This window comes from Lolium perenne, chromosome 2 (assembly GCF_019359855.2).
Source record: "Lolium perenne isolate Kyuss_39 chromosome 2, Kyuss_2.0, whole genome shotgun sequence".
Taxonomy (NCBI): Eukaryota; Viridiplantae; Streptophyta; class Magnoliopsida; order Poales; family Poaceae; genus Lolium; species Lolium perenne.
Window position 1 is genome coordinate 12,404,178 of NC_067245.2, and position 18,213 is coordinate 12,422,390.

The window sequence follows — 18,213 nt, forward strand, 5'->3', positions numbered from 1 at the left end:
AAATATAGTTTCAGGGGAGGAACCTGATAATGTTGTCGATGAAGAAGGGGATGCCTTGGGCATCCCCAAGCTTAGACGCTTGAGTCTTCTTAGAATATGCAGGGGTGAACCACCGGGGCATCCCCAAGCTTAGAGCTTTCACTCTCCTTGATCATATTGCATCATACTCCTCTCTTGATCCTTGAAAACTTCCTCCACACCAAACTTAGAACAACTCATTAGAGGGTTAGTGGAAAATAAAAATTAACATGTTCAGAGGTGACACAATCATTCTTAACACTTCTGGACATTGCATAAAGCTACTGGACATTAATGGATCAAAGAAATTCATCCAACATAGCAAAGGAGGCAATGCGAAATAAAAGGCAGAATCTGTCAAAACAGAATAGTTCGTATTGATGAATTTTATCGAGGCACCAGACTTGATCAAATGAAAATGCTCAAATTGAATGAAAGTTGCGTACATATCTGAGGATCACTCACGTAAATTGGCATAATTTTCTGAGTTACCTACAGATAAAACAGCCCAGATTCGTGACAGCAAAGAAATCTGTTTCTGCGCAGTAATCCAAATCTAGTATTAACTTTTCTATCAACGACTTTACTTGGCACAACAAAACACTAAACTAAGATAAGGAGAGGTTGCTACAGTAGTAAACAACTTCCAAGACACAAAATAAAAACAAAGTACTGTAGTAAAAAACCATGGGTTGTCTCCCATAAGCGCTTTTCTTTAACGCCTTTCAGCTAGACGCAGAAAGTGTGTATCAAGTATTATCAAAGGGTGGTGCATCTTCAGCGGGGTGTGGAGTTTTCTCAACCAGGCATAGTATATTAGATACATAAGTTTTGGCATCTCCCTTTTCATTAGTCTTAGGCTTGCTACTCTCATCAAACAAATTTTCAGGAACAAGCCAAGCATAATTATTTTCTAGTGCATCATTCATCGCTAGGAGCTTACATGGTATTGGTGCTTTGATCTCCCCACCATCATTAATATTATTAGTGTACTTTATTCTATCCATATCCATCTTTTCAAGGAGACTAACAAAATTGGTATAAGAACCAAGCATATTATATTTAGCAAAGACCTTTCTAGCCTCTCTTGCTATACCACCAAATTCTCTAAGAAGGGTTTCTAAAACAAAATCTTTCTTTTCCCCTTCTTCCATATCACCAAGTGTGAGAAACATGTGTTGGATTATAGGATTGAGATTAACAAATTTAGTTTCCAACATGCGAACTAAAGCAGCAGCAGCAATTTCATAAGTAGGAGCAAGGTCTACCAAGTGTCTATCCTCAAAATCGTCAATGGTACTAACATGGTTGAAAAATTCCTCTATATTATTTCTCCCAACTATAGACCCGCGTCCTACCGGCATGTTTTTTACGGTAAAATTAAAAGGAAACATGATGAATCAAGTAAAGTAAATGCAAGTAACTAATTTTTTTGTGTTTTTGATATAGCAAACAAGATAGCAAATAAAGTAAAACTAGCAACTAATTTTTTTGTGTTTTGATTTAGTGCAGCAAACAAAGTAGTAAATAAAACTAAGCAAGACAAAAACAAAGTAAAGAGATTGGGATGTGGAGACTCCCCTTGCAGCGTGTCTTGATCTCCCCGGCAACGGCGCCAGAAAAAGAGCTTGATACGCGTACAGCACGCGCCCGTTGGGAACCCCAAGAGGAAGGTGTGATACGTACAGCGGCAAGTTTTCCCTCAGTATGAAACCAAGGTTTATCGAACCAGTAGGAGCCAAGAAGCACGTTGAAGGTTGATGGCGGCGGGATGTAGTGCGACGCAACACCAGGGATTCCGGCGCCAACGTGGAACCTGCACAACACAACCAAAGTACTTTGCTCCAACGAAACAGCGAGGTTGTCAATCTCACCGGCTTGCTGTAACAAAGGATTAGATGTATAGTGTGGATGATGATTGTTTGCAGAAAACAGTAGAACAGTATTGCAGTAGATTGTATTTCAGTATAGAGAATTGGACCGGGATCCACAGTTCACTAGAGGTGTCTCTCCCATAAGATAAACAGCATGTTGGGTGAATAAATTACAGTTGGGCAATTGACAAATAAAGAGGGCATGACCATGCACATCTGAAGGTATAATAGCTACCCCCCCATGGGGGCTTCACAGAGATTTCAGCTTCTGGACCGTCCGATTTTTTTGTTTGTGAAATCTGGTCCGTTCGTTATTGGTTCTGAGCGAGCGTGCTGGTTGGCCGTGGTATCCCATGGGCACTCACCCGTTGGTCCTCTCACTAGATAAAGCCAAGCAATGGCCGTGATCTACCCGCCTCAGGCTGCTTGTGGGCCCCACCATCATCCGGGCCCGCCCGTCGGTCGTTGCGGGTGAGATTGTCTTCGGTAGACCTGTGGAAAGATCTCCACTTGCAGGGGTAGATTAGGCATTTCACAGGCGCGCGCCGTTCCGGCCGGTGGGTGCGCTCGGCTCGCTGTCGGCAAGCCATTAGCCCACGGAGGAGCTCTGCCTGGGAGAGAGCTCCTTTTACCGCGATGGCGCCGACGCTCCGCGCCCATCCTCTCCACTTTTCCCTCGCCACTCCCGCTTCTCCTTCGCTGTCCTCTCCTCTTCACCTCACCTGCCCGGTTGCTGCGCCGTAGATCCGCCGAAACTCGCCCTCACGTCGCTCGCCCGGTCGTCGCGCCGTAGATCCAGCGCAGATCCGCCGTCGTCTGCGTCAACCGCTTTCTCGGCGTCGTCGGCAGCCGCCGGCAGCCGCCGGCGTTGCTCCATGGCGGCGCTCTGCAGTCGGTTCGGTTGAGGTGAGGTTGCTTCATGCCTTCATCTCTTATTCCCTCCTAGATCCTTCGTGCGGTGTTGGGGTTTGATTGATTTCTGTGCGGCCGGATTGAGGGTGGGGTTTGATTGACCTTGTGCCGCTGGATTCGGAGCCGTCGGAATTTTTGTGGGTTTGATTGACCTCGTGCCGCTGGATTTGGGGCCGTCGGGATTTTTGTTTGATTTCTTTTTTACAATTGTTTATTTCCTCTTCTCCATCTTCTTACCTTTCCGCCTAGGTCTGGGTATTTTTCCACCGCGTTGTTCTTCGTTGTGGGAATTTCTTCTTCTTCTTTACGTTTCTATATACTCGCTTGACTTTTTCGTATGCTCGCGCGTTACGCCTAACGTGCTTTCTTTTGGATTTTGTTTCTGTCTTTGCAGGTCGTCGCCTTCTTGGAATTGCCTCGCTGGGTTGCGGCGGCTGCATCCGTTGGACGGCTGCTCGGTTCTATTCCCGGTGAGTGCACTCTGTTCCATCCTCATCTGCATAGAACATGAGTGCGTGCGTTTGATCAGGTCAAAAGAAACCCTCTGTAGTATTTGTAGACACACGGTGGTAGTGTACAAGTTTCTTTCCCCGGCCAGAGCTCAGCCCATATTATCTTATCTTAGTTTCCATCAAGGTGCGTGGAGGATAGAGAGCCAGGAAGAAAGAGAGGGGGAGGAAAGATAATTTATTTCTAGCATGAAATTCTTGTGTCTGCTTCGGCTGCTGGCTTGCAGCTCTGCTGTTGTCTAGCAGATGTTTTACTCGGGGGACAGATTTGTCCCATATTCTGAAAAGCCAAGTTGATCAGCAGTGAGGCAATTGTTAAGTTATAAACAAGTTGTAGTGGTACGATCAAACAAAAAAGTAGCCATATAATTTCCACGTAGTACAGGTGTTCATGCGTGTGCAAGATTCTGAACGTGTTTTTATGATCAAGATTAAAGTGGTTTGCATGATGTTAGCCAAATTTCCTGAACTTCTGAAAAGAAAAGTTGCCTGCACAAGTTGGCAAAAGTGAGGCAGTTAGGTTGTAATCTGTACAACTATGGTAAAACTTCTTATCATATTTTTATGATTAAAGTGGTTTACGTGATCTTAGCCATGTTCAATTAAGCTGTAAACTGCACATATGTGATAAAAAAAGTTTGTTTCAGAAGTACCGCTTCATTTTTTGTGCTTGCTTCGATTCAGCTAGCAATCAAAATCGCGGGCTTAGGTCAGGGAAAAAACAATGAAGTTGCTACCATGAACTAACCAACACTTAGCAATGAAGTTAGTTTGTGCGCTTCCTATTCCTGCCGTCTTCGTTAATCGGGTAGTAGTTGGGTAGCTGATCCTTGCCTTTCTTTGCAGTTCTTCACACTGTCAAGTTTCAGAAGAGGTATCATGGATGTTGAGTGGGGCAAAAAAGCTATCGTCATGAAATACTTGTTCAAGTATGTTACAAAAGGTTCAGATTTCTCGAAGCTATATTTGGAGAGAATTGGAAGCAAAGGTGTTCCTGTAGGTAGTGATGGTCAGGACAATCATACGGTCATTGACTGTGGTCATTTGGATGCTCCAGCTTCCACTGACATGCCTACCTCTGCGGTGAGTAGAGTATCTGTCTGTTTTCTTGTCATCCACTATTGGTTATCATCACTCCAGTTTGCAATGTTCAATAATATACTCATTTGATTAATTTACCTTGTTGGTTATGCCATTTCTATAATCGTGCATTTACCATATGAGACCACATGTCCACGTTTGAGGTTATTGGCCTCAAGTGATTATTATTCAGTGATGTTCCACATATATATATATTTTAAACTTACTGTACAATAGGATATCAACAAACCAGTATCCTGATTTATTGATTTTCATGTGTATGTAAAGTTAATTTTCGTATATAGAAAATCCATGTAGTTTCCAGCGGTTAATTTTTTATTTTTCTTTCATCTCTGGTTAACATGGAGGTTGTTGCTTATGAAAATTATGCAGCCATTCATTTTGTGGATTTCATGTTAGAAACCGTTACCCTTCCTGAATAAGTTTTCTCCAAAATTCCTCTGCTTAGAGAGCCATTGTCTATGTTAGATCTTGCTATTTATTTCTGGATTGTGCGTGCTCTGTTTCTAAATGTAGGAACAAAGTCGAGGTTTGTTGTCTGCAAGATTAAGGGCCATCCACCTTCTATCCTATTATATATGTTAGTAATAGAGCGATTGTAGGTCTTTTCTGTATGTGGAACATTTTTTTATGCACATGATTGAATGTTCATTTACTATAGTTTTTCGTGTTTTTTGTGTACTCGTTGGATGGATGTTGTTCTTCATCGTGTGTAAATCAAGCTCTATTTTTTAAGGCACACATATGCATACTGGTCTGAATCTATTAGCTTCCTGTGGACAATATGTGCATACATATATGTCATCCATAGGTAATTAGTGAATTAAAAGATTCATGAAATAATTTAAAGATTTCTGAAGCTTTTGTCTCGACACTTTCCTCTCGACACTTTCCTGTCATTAGTTCTACCATTTTTGTATCACCTTGATTCTTAAATGCTTTTGTTCATCTTAGCTAACAAAGACAGAAATTCTAAAGCTTACAAATTGACCAGGATAGTGTGGCTCGCGGTGCATTGAAAAATACATGTCTTGGTAATCTGTATCAAACTTCTAATGTTGCCTTATGTAAATAGGTTGGCTCCGTAATGCTGCTCCTGCCATCAGCTACGAAGCCTCCTGGACCTAGGTACGTGCAGGAGCTTTGTTTGTTGGCTCAGTTACATACATGGTTGCTCTGGGTTATTGTTTAGCATCCTCTCGCATGTTGTGCAGCGATGGCAAGTGTGATATCGATTCACAGGTCAAGAGGGCTCTGTTCACTGACTCATTGCCTGAACATGGCGTCGGGGCTGTGCAGGAGTTGGCTCCTCGAGTTGAGCCTGAGGAGGTGGGTTTATTTCTATTTTACCAATGTGTGTGTGCATGTTTTCCCGTTGCCCATCTTTTTTTTTGTTACAAGTTGTTTGTTCTCTATGCCAGGTTGGTTTGCCTGTGGTCGAGGCTCCTGAATCTTCACCTGGCCCGTCTGCTGCTCCTTCTACGGACAAAAACTCAAACACGTTGGTTCTTCATTCCCCTTCGTGCCCATTTACTCATTTTTGTTAGTTGAAGATAGACATCAGAAATTAGATGAGTTTGGCTTCTGCTTCATTGTACATTTTTCTGTGTTGTACATATGCCTTCTTGCTGTCACATGTTGCTTTCTTTTCACCGGCCTCCAATTTTATACAAGGCGTGCCCTAAAATCGTGTTGTTTTCTCCTGTGACCCTGGTCTTACTTTTTCCATGTTCCTATTCACACTTTTATTTCCTGCATTAGATTTACTGCTTTCTCTTTCCAACCGCTTAAGCAACTGATTGATCTACGTCTGATTTAACCTTCTGACTACGCAAGTCCTTTGTTTTACAGAGCTATGCGTTTTCAAGCGTTTGTAGTGTTGAGACGGTTTTTGTTATAGTAAGCTTGTGCAATACACTTTCCTGGTATGTGCTGATTAGCTTCTACTGTTAATCGCCCGTAGGCGTATGTAGTCGCGTGATCAGGCGGATGGCCTCGGCAAAAAGAAGCCTTGACTTAGAAAGAGGTACATTCTTTGGATTACTTTGGCTACATTTGCTAATTTCTTCACTATCTTCATGTATTTAGTTTGTTCTGCTGATTCACTGCTATCTACATTCTTACATCCCTCGCTAATTATCCAAATGATATCCAAGTAGGCGATTAAAACTGCAATATGTGGGAGCATATAAAGCAGCTGATGATATTAATATAACATAACTTTTCCTTATGTATTTGCTCGCACATGATTTTGGTTCTTGAGAAACCACAGGCTTGTAAGAACTGAACACTTGTGAAATTAGAGCACGAGCAGGCGTTTGGGCAGGCGTTTGGGTCTATCTAAAACATTGCTCGTTCTTGAAAATTATCTCACTTGATTGATGCAACACGTACCCTGTACATGACATTGCCCACCAGGCCAGTGATAGATGAATTAATAGTAGCATCTATACTAATATGTGCTGCTTGTTTATTACAACCTAGGATTTACCGCTTATTACTGTGTTGTTCACAACCTACGATTTACCGCTTGTTACCGTGTTGTTCCATTTTCTAGGCGTCGGAGGCCTTTGGTAGCTGTTTGCTTGACGCCCCTATCTTTTGCAGTGGTCATGTACATATGAACAAGTTACCTGTTGCAGCAGTCCTCCTCTTTGCGTTGGATGGTGGTTCTACCCTTCGATGAAGTTCGCTATATGCGAGTGCTTTTGTTTCTCTCCGTTGTCAGCTATTTAGTTATGCAGTTTGCTTCATCGGGTGGTGTACTTGGGCCAGGAAAGAGACTTGTGTATATTCCTGGTCTACCGCTCCTATGTTCTTATTATTAGTATGTGCTCCGCACTAGACTTTGTGGCTCTGTCAGAAGGAAGACTTTGTAAGTTCCTGATTTGATGCCGTTGTGTGCTTCCTATGAACTTATCTAGGTCTATGAAAAAAGGATTTGGCTCGTCTATGTTTGTGTCAGGAGCAAGACTTTGCAAGTTCATGGTCTGTGTACTTGTTATGAACATGTACTATCTATGCAAAAAAAAAGACTTGCTTGTTTATGTTGTTTCTACTATGTTTCTGATGACGATGGTTTAAGCCTGAATAGTGCACATGCTTGCTCTTATTTGCATGTCCTTCCTCTTTGGTACCCGATGATCATTTGGCTTACCTTTATACTATTCTTAGCGTAATGTTTCGGTAGGTTCTGTGTCATCTCTGCCATTGGTTTCCATAGCTTCTTCTACCAAAGAAAATATATTTCTATATTATATGTATTTGGTATTATGGACTATAATATTTTTTTTAATTGTTCCGTCCAAACTTTGAAGAACCTAAACCCGAAAAGTAAGCTAAATAGAAACGAAGAGAGTGTCTTTTGGATTTCGATTTCATGTGCAAGGGCTGTAGCCTGATCCATTTAGTTTTATCTTGGTCCACCCTAGAGCCCACATAGAGCAGAAACGGTGTCCACGCAGCCGTACGTACCACGCGCCGCTCCTCTTCTGTTCGACCGCTAGCTTTATCTGCTCCCCTTCTTCTCCCACCAGCGAGCGCGACAGGTATTCGAGGGCATGGCCATTTGATCTGCTCTAATCCAGCTTCCTCTGCATCGCTGTGATCGTCTCCGCGTCGCCTAGGTGTTAGGGAATAGGATCCGATCGGGATCCTGACATAAGAGACGCATGCTGTTGCTGTGAGAACCTTCACGGGCCTCCTCCATGTGTTTAGCTCATGTTTTGTTCTCTGGAACATCGTACATGTAGCTATTGTGGTGCATCCCCCTCTTATCATTGTTTATCTGTGCTGTGTTTTCCTCCCCATGTATCAATGGCCGCTTTCTTGCTGATATCGCGTGGTTCCGTGTTTCGCAAGAAAAACAGATGAAGATCCTAAATGTCTTTGCTTTTTTTTGTCGACTTTTTTTCAAAGCTTTCTTTCTTCATTCATAATTTAATGTTATGCGCAGATATTTGTTAACCCAAATAAAAAAAAAGTTATGCGCGACTGTCCGTATATCTCACGGGATCGGACGTGTTCCCTTTCAGATTTGCATATGATTTGGTTATAGAGCCTTTTTCTAACATCATGTTATTCTGGGTTCGAGTGTAAGAAATGTGAATGGTCTTTGCCTTTTTCTCACTCTTTCCTGAGTTTTTTGGGTTCTTATGGACCATTGGTTCATTTTTGTGGCTTAGTTTCCTACCTTAGTGCTGCCCATATATGATTGTGGGTCCTAAAAACTCCCCAAGAGCTGTAAATTCTTTGATGTCCTAACTGAAAAGTTGGAATAGTATATGTTCTGGGTGCATGATGAAATTTATAAGTATCACTATTTTATCACCGTTATACGAAATAGTCGTTCTGTACAATTGCTTTTGCTTTATGTTGCTATCACACTCTTAGTTCTACTTATTTGTACTTTCTACTAGCTGCCGTACTTGGTTTGGAGGAAAGACTTTGTACTCAAATAGATTATCATATTGGCAGCTTTTTTCATCACACTTACAAGTCTATTTCATCTATTTTTGTACCGCATATGATATTTATAATCAGTCCATTTAGTACAAAGTACATTTGAGGAGAGTATGCTATGCTTTCTAATTAAAATAACGATTTGAAATTTTCACACGAGATCTACGGGGTCGTGCACCAAGTACAACCCAGATTGACATACAAAACTACTGCGAGATGGCAGCATGAACTGTGACTGACATTCCATTCATCAGTGCACATTCTTCATCAGAATCTCGGCCAAAAGTCTCTGGGCTTGCATACATCGCCTCTGAAAGTATCCCGAAACCTGCTAAACTGTCTTATTTTTTCAGTCACTTGCTGTAGGAAACATTAAATAGAGCTCTACCTCTACTGTTTATAGCCTTATGTGCATAAGTACATTTCCTACAGCTTGAACTTTGACTCCACTGAACATGATCAGTTCTCCTGAAAGGAGTGCACCGAAGATGATCAATTCTCTGAAAGGAGTGTTGTCATGAGCTATATTTGTTTTGCTCTATGCATCGGTTGCCTACTTTACGTGTTGCATTTCTTTGCATATATGTTCTACCTCTACTGCTTTTAGTCTGATATGCATAACGCAACTGGTTTATTTCCCCATAGAAAACTTATGTACCTAAAATATTATTTATGGATATATGTTATGTTTTAGATTGGCTTGCTGGTAGCTGGTCATATTTTCATGTTTCCTTTGCATCTGTATGTCAACTAAGTTTTGTTTGCCTTCCTTTGGTTCTACCGTAAAATTTACATGAAATTTTCTGATCTGCGTATTTGTTCGGTAGTAAGCTTGAGTGAGTTAGCATATATTTATAGAGACCCTATTAGAATTATAATTACCTCTTATGGTCTATCTATAGAACATTTAGACTTTGTTTTTTTCATGCTATTATCATTTTTTGACCTTATTTCTATCATTGTTTTATAAAATGTAAATCAGCGTAAATTTTACGGGATCACGTTGAGTATTCCCTCCATCACCTGTATTTGCAATTTCCTTTGATTCACTACATTTTGTAAGTTCTAATAAAAGTATAACCACTTTTCCACCTATACACGAATCTCACGGGGTCGTGCGCCAAGGCGCACATCAAAATCTAGTACATATTATCATGAGTATTGTGAGATTTAATTGGGTATTACGACAAAGTACATAGACCGCTATTCAGCATGCATCTATGCCTAAAAAGTCCACCTTCAGGTTATCATCCGAACCCCTTCCAGTATTAAGTTGCTAACAACAGACAATTGCATTAAGTATTGCGCGTAATGTAATCAGTGACTATATCCTCGAACATAGCACCAATGTTTTATCCCTAGTGGCAACAGCACATCCATAATCTTAGAGATTTCTGTCACTTCCCCAGATTCACGGAGACATGAACCCACTATCGAGCATAAATACTCCCTCTTGGAGTTACAAGCATCTACCTGGCCAGAGCATCTATTAGTAACGGAGAGCATGCAAGATCATAAACAACACATAGACATAACTTTGATAATCAACATAACAAGTATTCTCTATTCATCGGATCCCAACAAACACAACATATAGAATTACAGATAGATGATCTTGATCATGTTAGGCAGCTCACAAGACCCGACAATTAAGCACAATGGGGAGAAGACAACCATCTAGCTACTGCTATGGACCCATAGTCTAGGGGTAGACTACTCACACATCACTCCGGAGGCGACCATGGCGGCGTAGAGTCCTCCGGGAGATGATTCCCCTCTCCAGCAGGGTGCCGGAGGCGATCTCCTGAATCCCCCGAGATGGGATTGGCGGCGGCGGCGTCTCTGGAAGGTTTTCCGTATCGTGGCTCTCGGTATTGGGGGTTTCGCAACGGAGGCTTTAAGTAGGCGGAAGGGCAGGTCAAGAGGCGGCACGAGGGGCCCACACTACAGGACGGTCTTCTGGAAGCTTCGTGGCAAAATAGGACCCTGGGCGTTGATTTCGTCCAATTCTGAGAATATTTCGTTACTAGGATTTCTGAAACCAAAAACAGCAGAAAACAGCAACTGGCACTTCGGCATCTTGTTAATAGGTTAGTTCCAGAAAATGCACGAATATGACATAAAGTGTGCATAAAACATGTTGATATCATCAATAATGTGGCATGGAACACAAGAAATTATCGATACGTCGGAGACGTATCAACGCAGTTGATGTAAAATGTCCCACCGGGCGTGCCAGAATGTGTTGCCTGCCAAAACCCACCGGCGAGCAGCGACGGGCAACACGGAGAGCCGGGAGGCTCCCAGGACTGCTGGTGGGCCCTGGTCCCTCGGGCGACGGCCCGCAATGCTCCGGCACGCGTCCTAGCTGGTGCAAGGGCGTGCCACCTGACCTATACCTGGTCAGGAAGGTGATGGATTACTTCGATTAATTTCCTGCATGGTAGACACGTAAACATTAAATACGGGCCTCGATCGGCTCTCAGGTTATCCTGTGAATCGGCTCAGGGAGCCGATCCACCCATGATTCGTATTGGATCTACGATAACATGGTGGTCCTGCTTGATCAACACGAAGTTAACGCGATCCACGACGATCTAGGGTTTTCACCATATAACCGGAACGTCCTACACGTAGTTGAGCCTGGTAGATACGAAAGATAACAGAAAACCAGCCCTAGGAAAGGCCAAAAAACCAACATAGAGTTGATTCCCGGAACATCTCTTCTAAGATCAGCAAACCGTACCTTACGCTCTACTGGATCATTCAACCCGTTTGCAAGGCCTAACCATATGGATATCAAACTAATCCTTGAAGAACAAGGAACAACCGTAACAGATCGAATCTACTAAATAAAGACTAAGCAAGATGCTGCCCTTACGCCTAGGATAGGTGTAAAGGCAGCTAGATATCTAAGGGTAGCATAACTAAGAAAATGCATAAAGAAAGTATCAATGCTAGCCCTAACATATCTATGATAACGGTGTTGCTCGCCATCAACAAGGCTTCAGTACGAGCAACACATAAACAACGAATAAACTTGATGCTGCTTAGATCGCAAGATGCGATCTAGGCAGCATGGCGCTTACCCGGAAGAAACCCTCGAAACAAGGGGTGGCGATGCGCCTAGATTGGTTTGTTGCGAACGTGATCGTCCTCCTTTCTCAATAACCCTAGGTACATATTTATAGTCCGTGGACTTTCTACTTTTGGAATAACCTAACCGTGTACGACTAAACTCTATCTCTTAATTCTAAATCTACCATAATGTATAGATACACGGGCAATCTAGCCCAGACTCTCGTATGAGGCCGATTTAGAAATATTCTACGTGTACATCTTCTAAGCCCATCTCAATCGCGGCCCACCTGCTGACTTGGTTAAAATCTGGCGATAACAGATGCTTGATCGGGAGGATGATGGATTTGATTATTTGATGTTGCCGGATGGTGATACGGTAGTTGAGGAAACCGTTGGATCGATGGCTAAGTTTAGCATGTGTAAGTTGATTAAACCGCTGGATCTATGGCTAAGTTCAGCATGTGTATGTTGTCCAAAGAATTTTAGCCATGAAGCATTCTTCCCGCGTATGCTTTATAAATGGAATACGACAAGTGGGCTTAGGGTTCATGTTGTTGGAGGCAATAGATTCATCATACGGTGTTTCAATTAAGGGGACCGGGAGAAAGTTAAAGAGAGAGGAAAACGATTGTTTTTGGCCTTTGCTGATAGCTATGGGCAATGGTTTCTCGAATCCTGACACCTAGCATAGAGTTGAATCATATGTCAATCTAGCTTCAGGTGAACAAGCTATTAGGAGGCACGGCCATGTAAGAGCTCTACCACCTTTCTCCCTACTTACCATTCTAGGGCATATCTGAATGTGATGGTATCTGCCACACATTTGAATTTAGTATACTATTTTGTTTGTCAAGAAATGGATTGGTTTTAGATTTGAAAATTTACGGTCTTGTGGATGTGTATTGTGTCTATGTCATGAAATGTTTCAAAAATTCATAACTTTTATATATAGTTTTCAACATTCTAGTGCGCTAGCTATTACACCTAGTGCTTCCTATGCATCACTTGTTTTAATCAACATCATTGTCCATGTATTTTCCATCAGTCTTGTAAATCGCATGAGCATTTATCTCTACTAAGAAGGTATTAACGAAAATGGCACGTGCTTCTAAATCTAAAATTCTCGTTTCTAGCATGGTTTTGTGAAGGTGGCAATCAATGTTTGAAAGTGATGGGTAATGGGAAAAGAAATAGGTTGTAGAGAGATCATTGCATATGCAAGAGTAAATTGTGTGGCATGTTGCCTAGAGTGTACAATTTTGTATCTTGTCTATCATAAACATAATATTAAGGTTGCTAGGGTGTTTACAAAATGTTGGTGCCTAAGTTTTGTAAGGGTACTATGGGGGGACTAAACCTCTTAACGCTTTCGTGCCAATATATGTTGTCTTGACCAAGGTGCAAGATATAATCAAATGGTTGCTCACCAATGAGGAAATTCCTCTGTGTATTCCATGTACGCTCATACTAAAGGCTTGGGAGGTTAATTGTTCTTTTAAGTTATTTCTAATGTGGCTCTCAATATGTAGTCTTCTTCTGGTTAAATATTAGAAAATATGGTATCATAAGCAAAGAATTGCTCTAACGGTGGTTATTGATGACAAATGAATGTCTTTTATTGTTATTATTTATGTACATTGAATTTTTTTAAATTTTTTTCGATAAAGGATGTTTTATTACTTTGTGAGAAGCAATTACATCCAGCCTCTGCATAACCAGGATGCACACAGCTGTTTCAACTGTCCAGAACGAGCAATAAATGAAAAAAGGCGAAATACATATCGAGACGATAAACTATATAACGCCTAAGGAGATGGGTCCAATGATCGTTTGGCTAGATGATTGTTGACAAGGCATGACCACAAAGGATGCAGTTGTTAAGGGGTTGTTCTTTTGTGTATGGTATTTGAGTCTTTGTAGGATGTTTCAAAGTCTGCTTGGAAACTTGTTGTTGTGGTGATGTATAGTCATGGTTCTGGGATTGTAATGTTATTATGACGCAAATGGAAGGGGGTGCACTCCTTTTTTTCTATTAAAGGGGACTTGGTAGTACCAGTTTGTTCATCACATTCCTTAATCTATCTCTCCAGAGAAACAAAGACAAAAGGAAAGGAAATAAATTGTCTTTACTATTGGAGGGAAGTTGCTCGGGGTCATTCATCTCACCTCCTCTTACTCAAAAAAATAATTGTACTACAAAAAAAATAACAAAAAAGTGTGATTCGTTTTCTCTATGGGAAGGGAAGAATTGATCAGTAAAGTCTCAAAACATCGATAAAAATGAAGGTTTATTTGGACGAGAAACTTGCAAAACATGCATATGCATACTATGGTGGTCGATCAATTCTCTTGAGATGCAAGCTGCATACATACATACATAACATCTTTAAATGTCTCTAGGTATCTTTCTTTTTTGTAATCAACGTGCCGAGTAACTTTTTATTTTCATAGAAACACATAGGTATTTAGTTACTATTAAAACATTCAAGTAAGCACAAACTATGTGGCGAAGACCCCTAATACCAACTATATTTTTTGTGATTCCACTATTAACCAAATATCAACAAATATCTCCACCTCCTCAAGAGTATGATTTCTAGATCAAATCATATTTGAACAAATACCAGAACTCTCAATTCGTGCACAAATAAAGACAAGTTATGAAGTTGTAAATCCTTTGTTGATGAGTGGCTAAACTAGCAAACTTTCCACGGCCTTCAAGAAAATTACAAGCTCAACTTAAATAAATTATTTGTGATGGTTTGTAGTTCCATCAACACTCCTTTACTTCATACATTATTCAGCAATTTTCAACCTTACTTGTAGTGAGATATAACTCCCTAACTCTTGCCAACCAATGGATCAAGGGTGGATATCCACTTGTTGTAGTCAACGGGAGAACCAGAGTCGCAGAGTGGTATGCCGTTCACAAAGAAGTAGGGTGTCCCGGTCACTCCTCGTGCACAGCCATACTACAACAATAGAGAAATTTAGTGAATATCATGGCTAGAACAAGAGGATATAAATACACGTGCGATCGAGAAACAAAGTTTAACAAACCTTGAAAGAAATCCGTGTGGCCTGATCTGATTGTGAGTCATTGAAACCAGCTTTGTATGCTGCCAAATTGGCTTCACCAATAACAGGTGCGACAAGGTTGTTTGTTATTTCAGCGACAACGGTCGCTCTTGATTTTGTGTATGTCGGTTGGTTGTAATAACCCTCCTGAAACATTGTCAATGTTTAGTTCCTCAATATCTCATTGTGTATGATATCGGTATGTCATGATTAAATCCAGAGGTATTTCTTCCTTATAACAATAAAAATGTCATATTATGTTTGATGTATGCACTAAGTCATCGTGAATGCTGTGGAATATTATCTTTTGCAAATATATTTTTGCGGGGAGCTTTTGTTTCTATGTTATGGTCACCACACTTGGCCTCTCTTTGTTGAACTTCCACACTTTGCCTCTTAAAAAGATGCACTGTGCCCTATCAGTTTGGTGCGCATCTCCACACTATACGCACGTACTACCAAACATTTAAATATATTCTTCTGAGAATAATTCCAATATTGTGTTTACTTGTTAAGTAGGTTAACTCGTTCCTCCTTTTCTCCTGTTTCGCATAATTTGTTGATACACTGGGTGATAAAGAAGCAGACAACACATAACCTGGTATTTGAAGAAATTCTCAAGTAGTGGATACACAGCTGACGAATTTAGCTTGTGGACCGTGTGAATTGACCGGCAAGCAATGAAGGCGTTGCTGTGGTAACTGTACATTTGAGAGAGAAAATTGCATCATTAAGCCAGTACATATTTATCGATTTATTCTTACCATTGGCGAAAAGAGCTCTTACAGTTCAAACCAACAAAATAGGTTGTAACTTTTGCAAGACAAGATTGATGGCATCAAATTAAGAAAAAGAAAATGAATATAATTAGTGGACATATTAGGTTGATTTTGGCATCTGTGGTGAATTTTAGAAGTTGTGAATAAGATAGGGTTATACCTACATCTACTAATTTTGGAGAGATTAATTTATGCAGCGACGATTGACCAAATAATTAGGAAAAGATATGAGTGAAGTACAACATTATACATTGTCATGCAAAAAAGAATCAGAGGAAAAACTTGTAGTATGTGACCTGTCCAAAATTAACAAGTGGTAGCAAATATATCTGAATATAAACTCATTGAGTTTTATCCTTATCTGTTTCTCTCAAGTGGCATAACATATTAACTTCAAACTTTCTAGGCCAACAGAACATTAATACTACAATGCATACTATCTTTCAAAAAAAAAATGGTACGCCGAAATATCTAAAAGAAATTAAAGGCGTAGGTACACCCCAGATCATAAAATCCATTTTCTAAATTTTATCTTTATTTGGTTATGTGCTTTATCATAATCTACAGAAAATAAACCTAGAATATGTCGTCATTAACTGAGTATAAGATTATGTAATAAATATATTGTTTTCTTAGTTTATTGTATTTTGGATTTATTTATATCATAATGTGGTGCCAAAAAATTCCAACTTTCTCACACCTATTTTCAATGAAAAAGTTGACATTTTTTATGAAGTGTGATGCCAAAAAGATAAGTTCAACACATCACACTTCAACAAAGTAAAATTGAGTTGTAGTTTATACATTTTTTTTCAAATGCATTACTCCACATAGGATTTAGAAAGATGAAGTCTGACAGTGATAGTGTGTCCAAATTCAAACATGACCTACATAACAAATTTGAATTTAAATGATTTTTCCTTGGCCTTCGCAGTTGATTTTCATTTTTGTTCATAACTTTTCGCAGTGTTTTTCAGGAGTAGGTAGCATGGAGGCATCATATATATAAGCAGAGGAAGCACTTTAGGATGTCTTTTTGTTTTCTGTTTTCCTCTCTTTTTGAGTGGAGGCTGAGGGAATTGACATGAGACGAAAGAAGTTATTATTCTCGTCCAGGAAATACGCAGAAGATGTGCACACTAGCTCCCATCGACTCCTAGTTGGAGAAGTAGGTGAGGATGGAAGAGATTCCAAAACTTTATCATGTTTCAAATACTTGAACATCTGTCATAGAAGACCTGGATATATAAGTGGTAGTTACCATCGTACCACCGTAAACTTTTTTTACCGGCCAAACTTTATAACTACTGAATTCCATTTTTTTAGGTTACAGTTTAATGGACGCTAGCTACGTACATAACAAACACAAAACATTGGAGGCTCAGTCCATCCGTCTAGAAGTGTGTGTTCCGCTAGTCCTGAGCCCTGACCGGACCGCATCCTACTACGGTGACAACTTCAATGTCCTGACGAACTCATTTTTGTCTTAAACTGGCTGGTACGTGTGACAAGCAAGCTGTGGCCAGAAGCTAGCTACGTTTGTATGATTAGACAGACCTACTTGGAACTTTCGGAGTTTGCTACGCGCGCGCGCGTGGAATTTATACAGAAACTCATTTCCCAAGCGATTCCCACACGAGCTGGATATGTAAAAAAAAAAACATGAAACGAATTCGTCATGGAACGATGGAGTACGCGCGTGGTCGAAACTATTACTGGTTGTTTGCGCCGCCAAAACACACCAAGCAAGAGAGAAGAGCGTGGAACGAACGCGGTTGAAGGCTTGAAGCACTCACGGGAGCGGGAAGAGGTGCACGACGACGGCGACGCGGCCGGCGCCGTAGTGCTGGACGGCCTTCTGGAGCGGCGGCCAGGCGTCGCGGCTGTCCGGGCAGACGGGGTCGAAGAAGGCCTCCACCACCACCGCCCCGCCCCACGCCGGCGCCGGCGCCGTCCCCCACACGAACCCGTCCGTCCTCGCCGGGATCGGCAGCTGCGCGCCGCACTGGCCGCAGCACCCGGCGATGATGATCACCACCGCCACCGGCAGCGACAAGCTGCTGCGTCCGGCAGCCTTCATATTCTCAGTGGTCTGGTCACACACTGCTCCTCCTGCTCTCTGTCTGTTCAACTAGCTAATCAAACACTTCGTGCACGGCGCGCGCTGGTGCATATATGCATGCGTGTTCTCCAGGGGATAGGATAATCAAGAGGCGGAGAATATAGGAGTATGATTGATTGAGCTGAGGACTTTCAGGATGGGCAAGAGACGAGAGATGAGTGCAGGGTGTAGCTGAGGTGCGGAGACACTTCGCAGAAAGTGAAGGGTACCTGTGACGGCTACCTCGCAACGACTTCATGGGCATCCCAGCAAAGCTAGGGAAACTGATCGATTGACAA

General features: G+C 41.4%; 1 protein-coding gene across 1 annotated transcript; it reads right to left on the bottom strand.

The window, feature by feature from the left end:
- Nucleotides 1–14,473: 14,473 nt before the first annotated feature.
- On the bottom strand, nt 14,474–18,139 carry LOC127331184 (uncharacterized). The gene is made up of 4 exons (XM_051357246.2): nt 17,610–18,139; nt 15,633–15,735; nt 15,017–15,181; nt 14,474–14,928 (listed from the first exon to the last, which is right to left on the bottom strand). The coding sequence occupies exons 1-4, from the start codon at nt 17,891–17,893 to the stop codon at nt 14,797–14,799; spliced, it is 684 nt and encodes a 227-aa protein (XP_051213206.1). The 5' UTR covers nt 17,894–18,139; the 3' UTR covers nt 14,474–14,796.
- Between the last annotated feature and the right edge of the window lie 74 nt (nt 18,140–18,213).

What these genes read in the sequence shown, in the direction of transcription:
- LOC127331184 (XM_051357246.2), bottom strand. Translation starts at nt 17,893, where the DNA reads ATGAAGGCTGCCGGACGCAGCAGCTTGTCGCTGCCGGTGGCGGTGGTG. An exon ending in GTGCACCTCTTCCCGCTCCC is followed by an intron (nt 15,736 to 17,609) that starts GTGAGTGCTTCA and finishes TCAAATGTACAG; the next exon opens with TTACCACAGCAACGCCTTCA. An exon ending in CCACACGGATTTCTTTCAAG is followed by an intron (nt 14,929 to 15,016) that starts GTTTGTTAAACT and finishes CTATTGTTGTAG; the next exon opens with TATGGCTGTGCACGAGGAGT.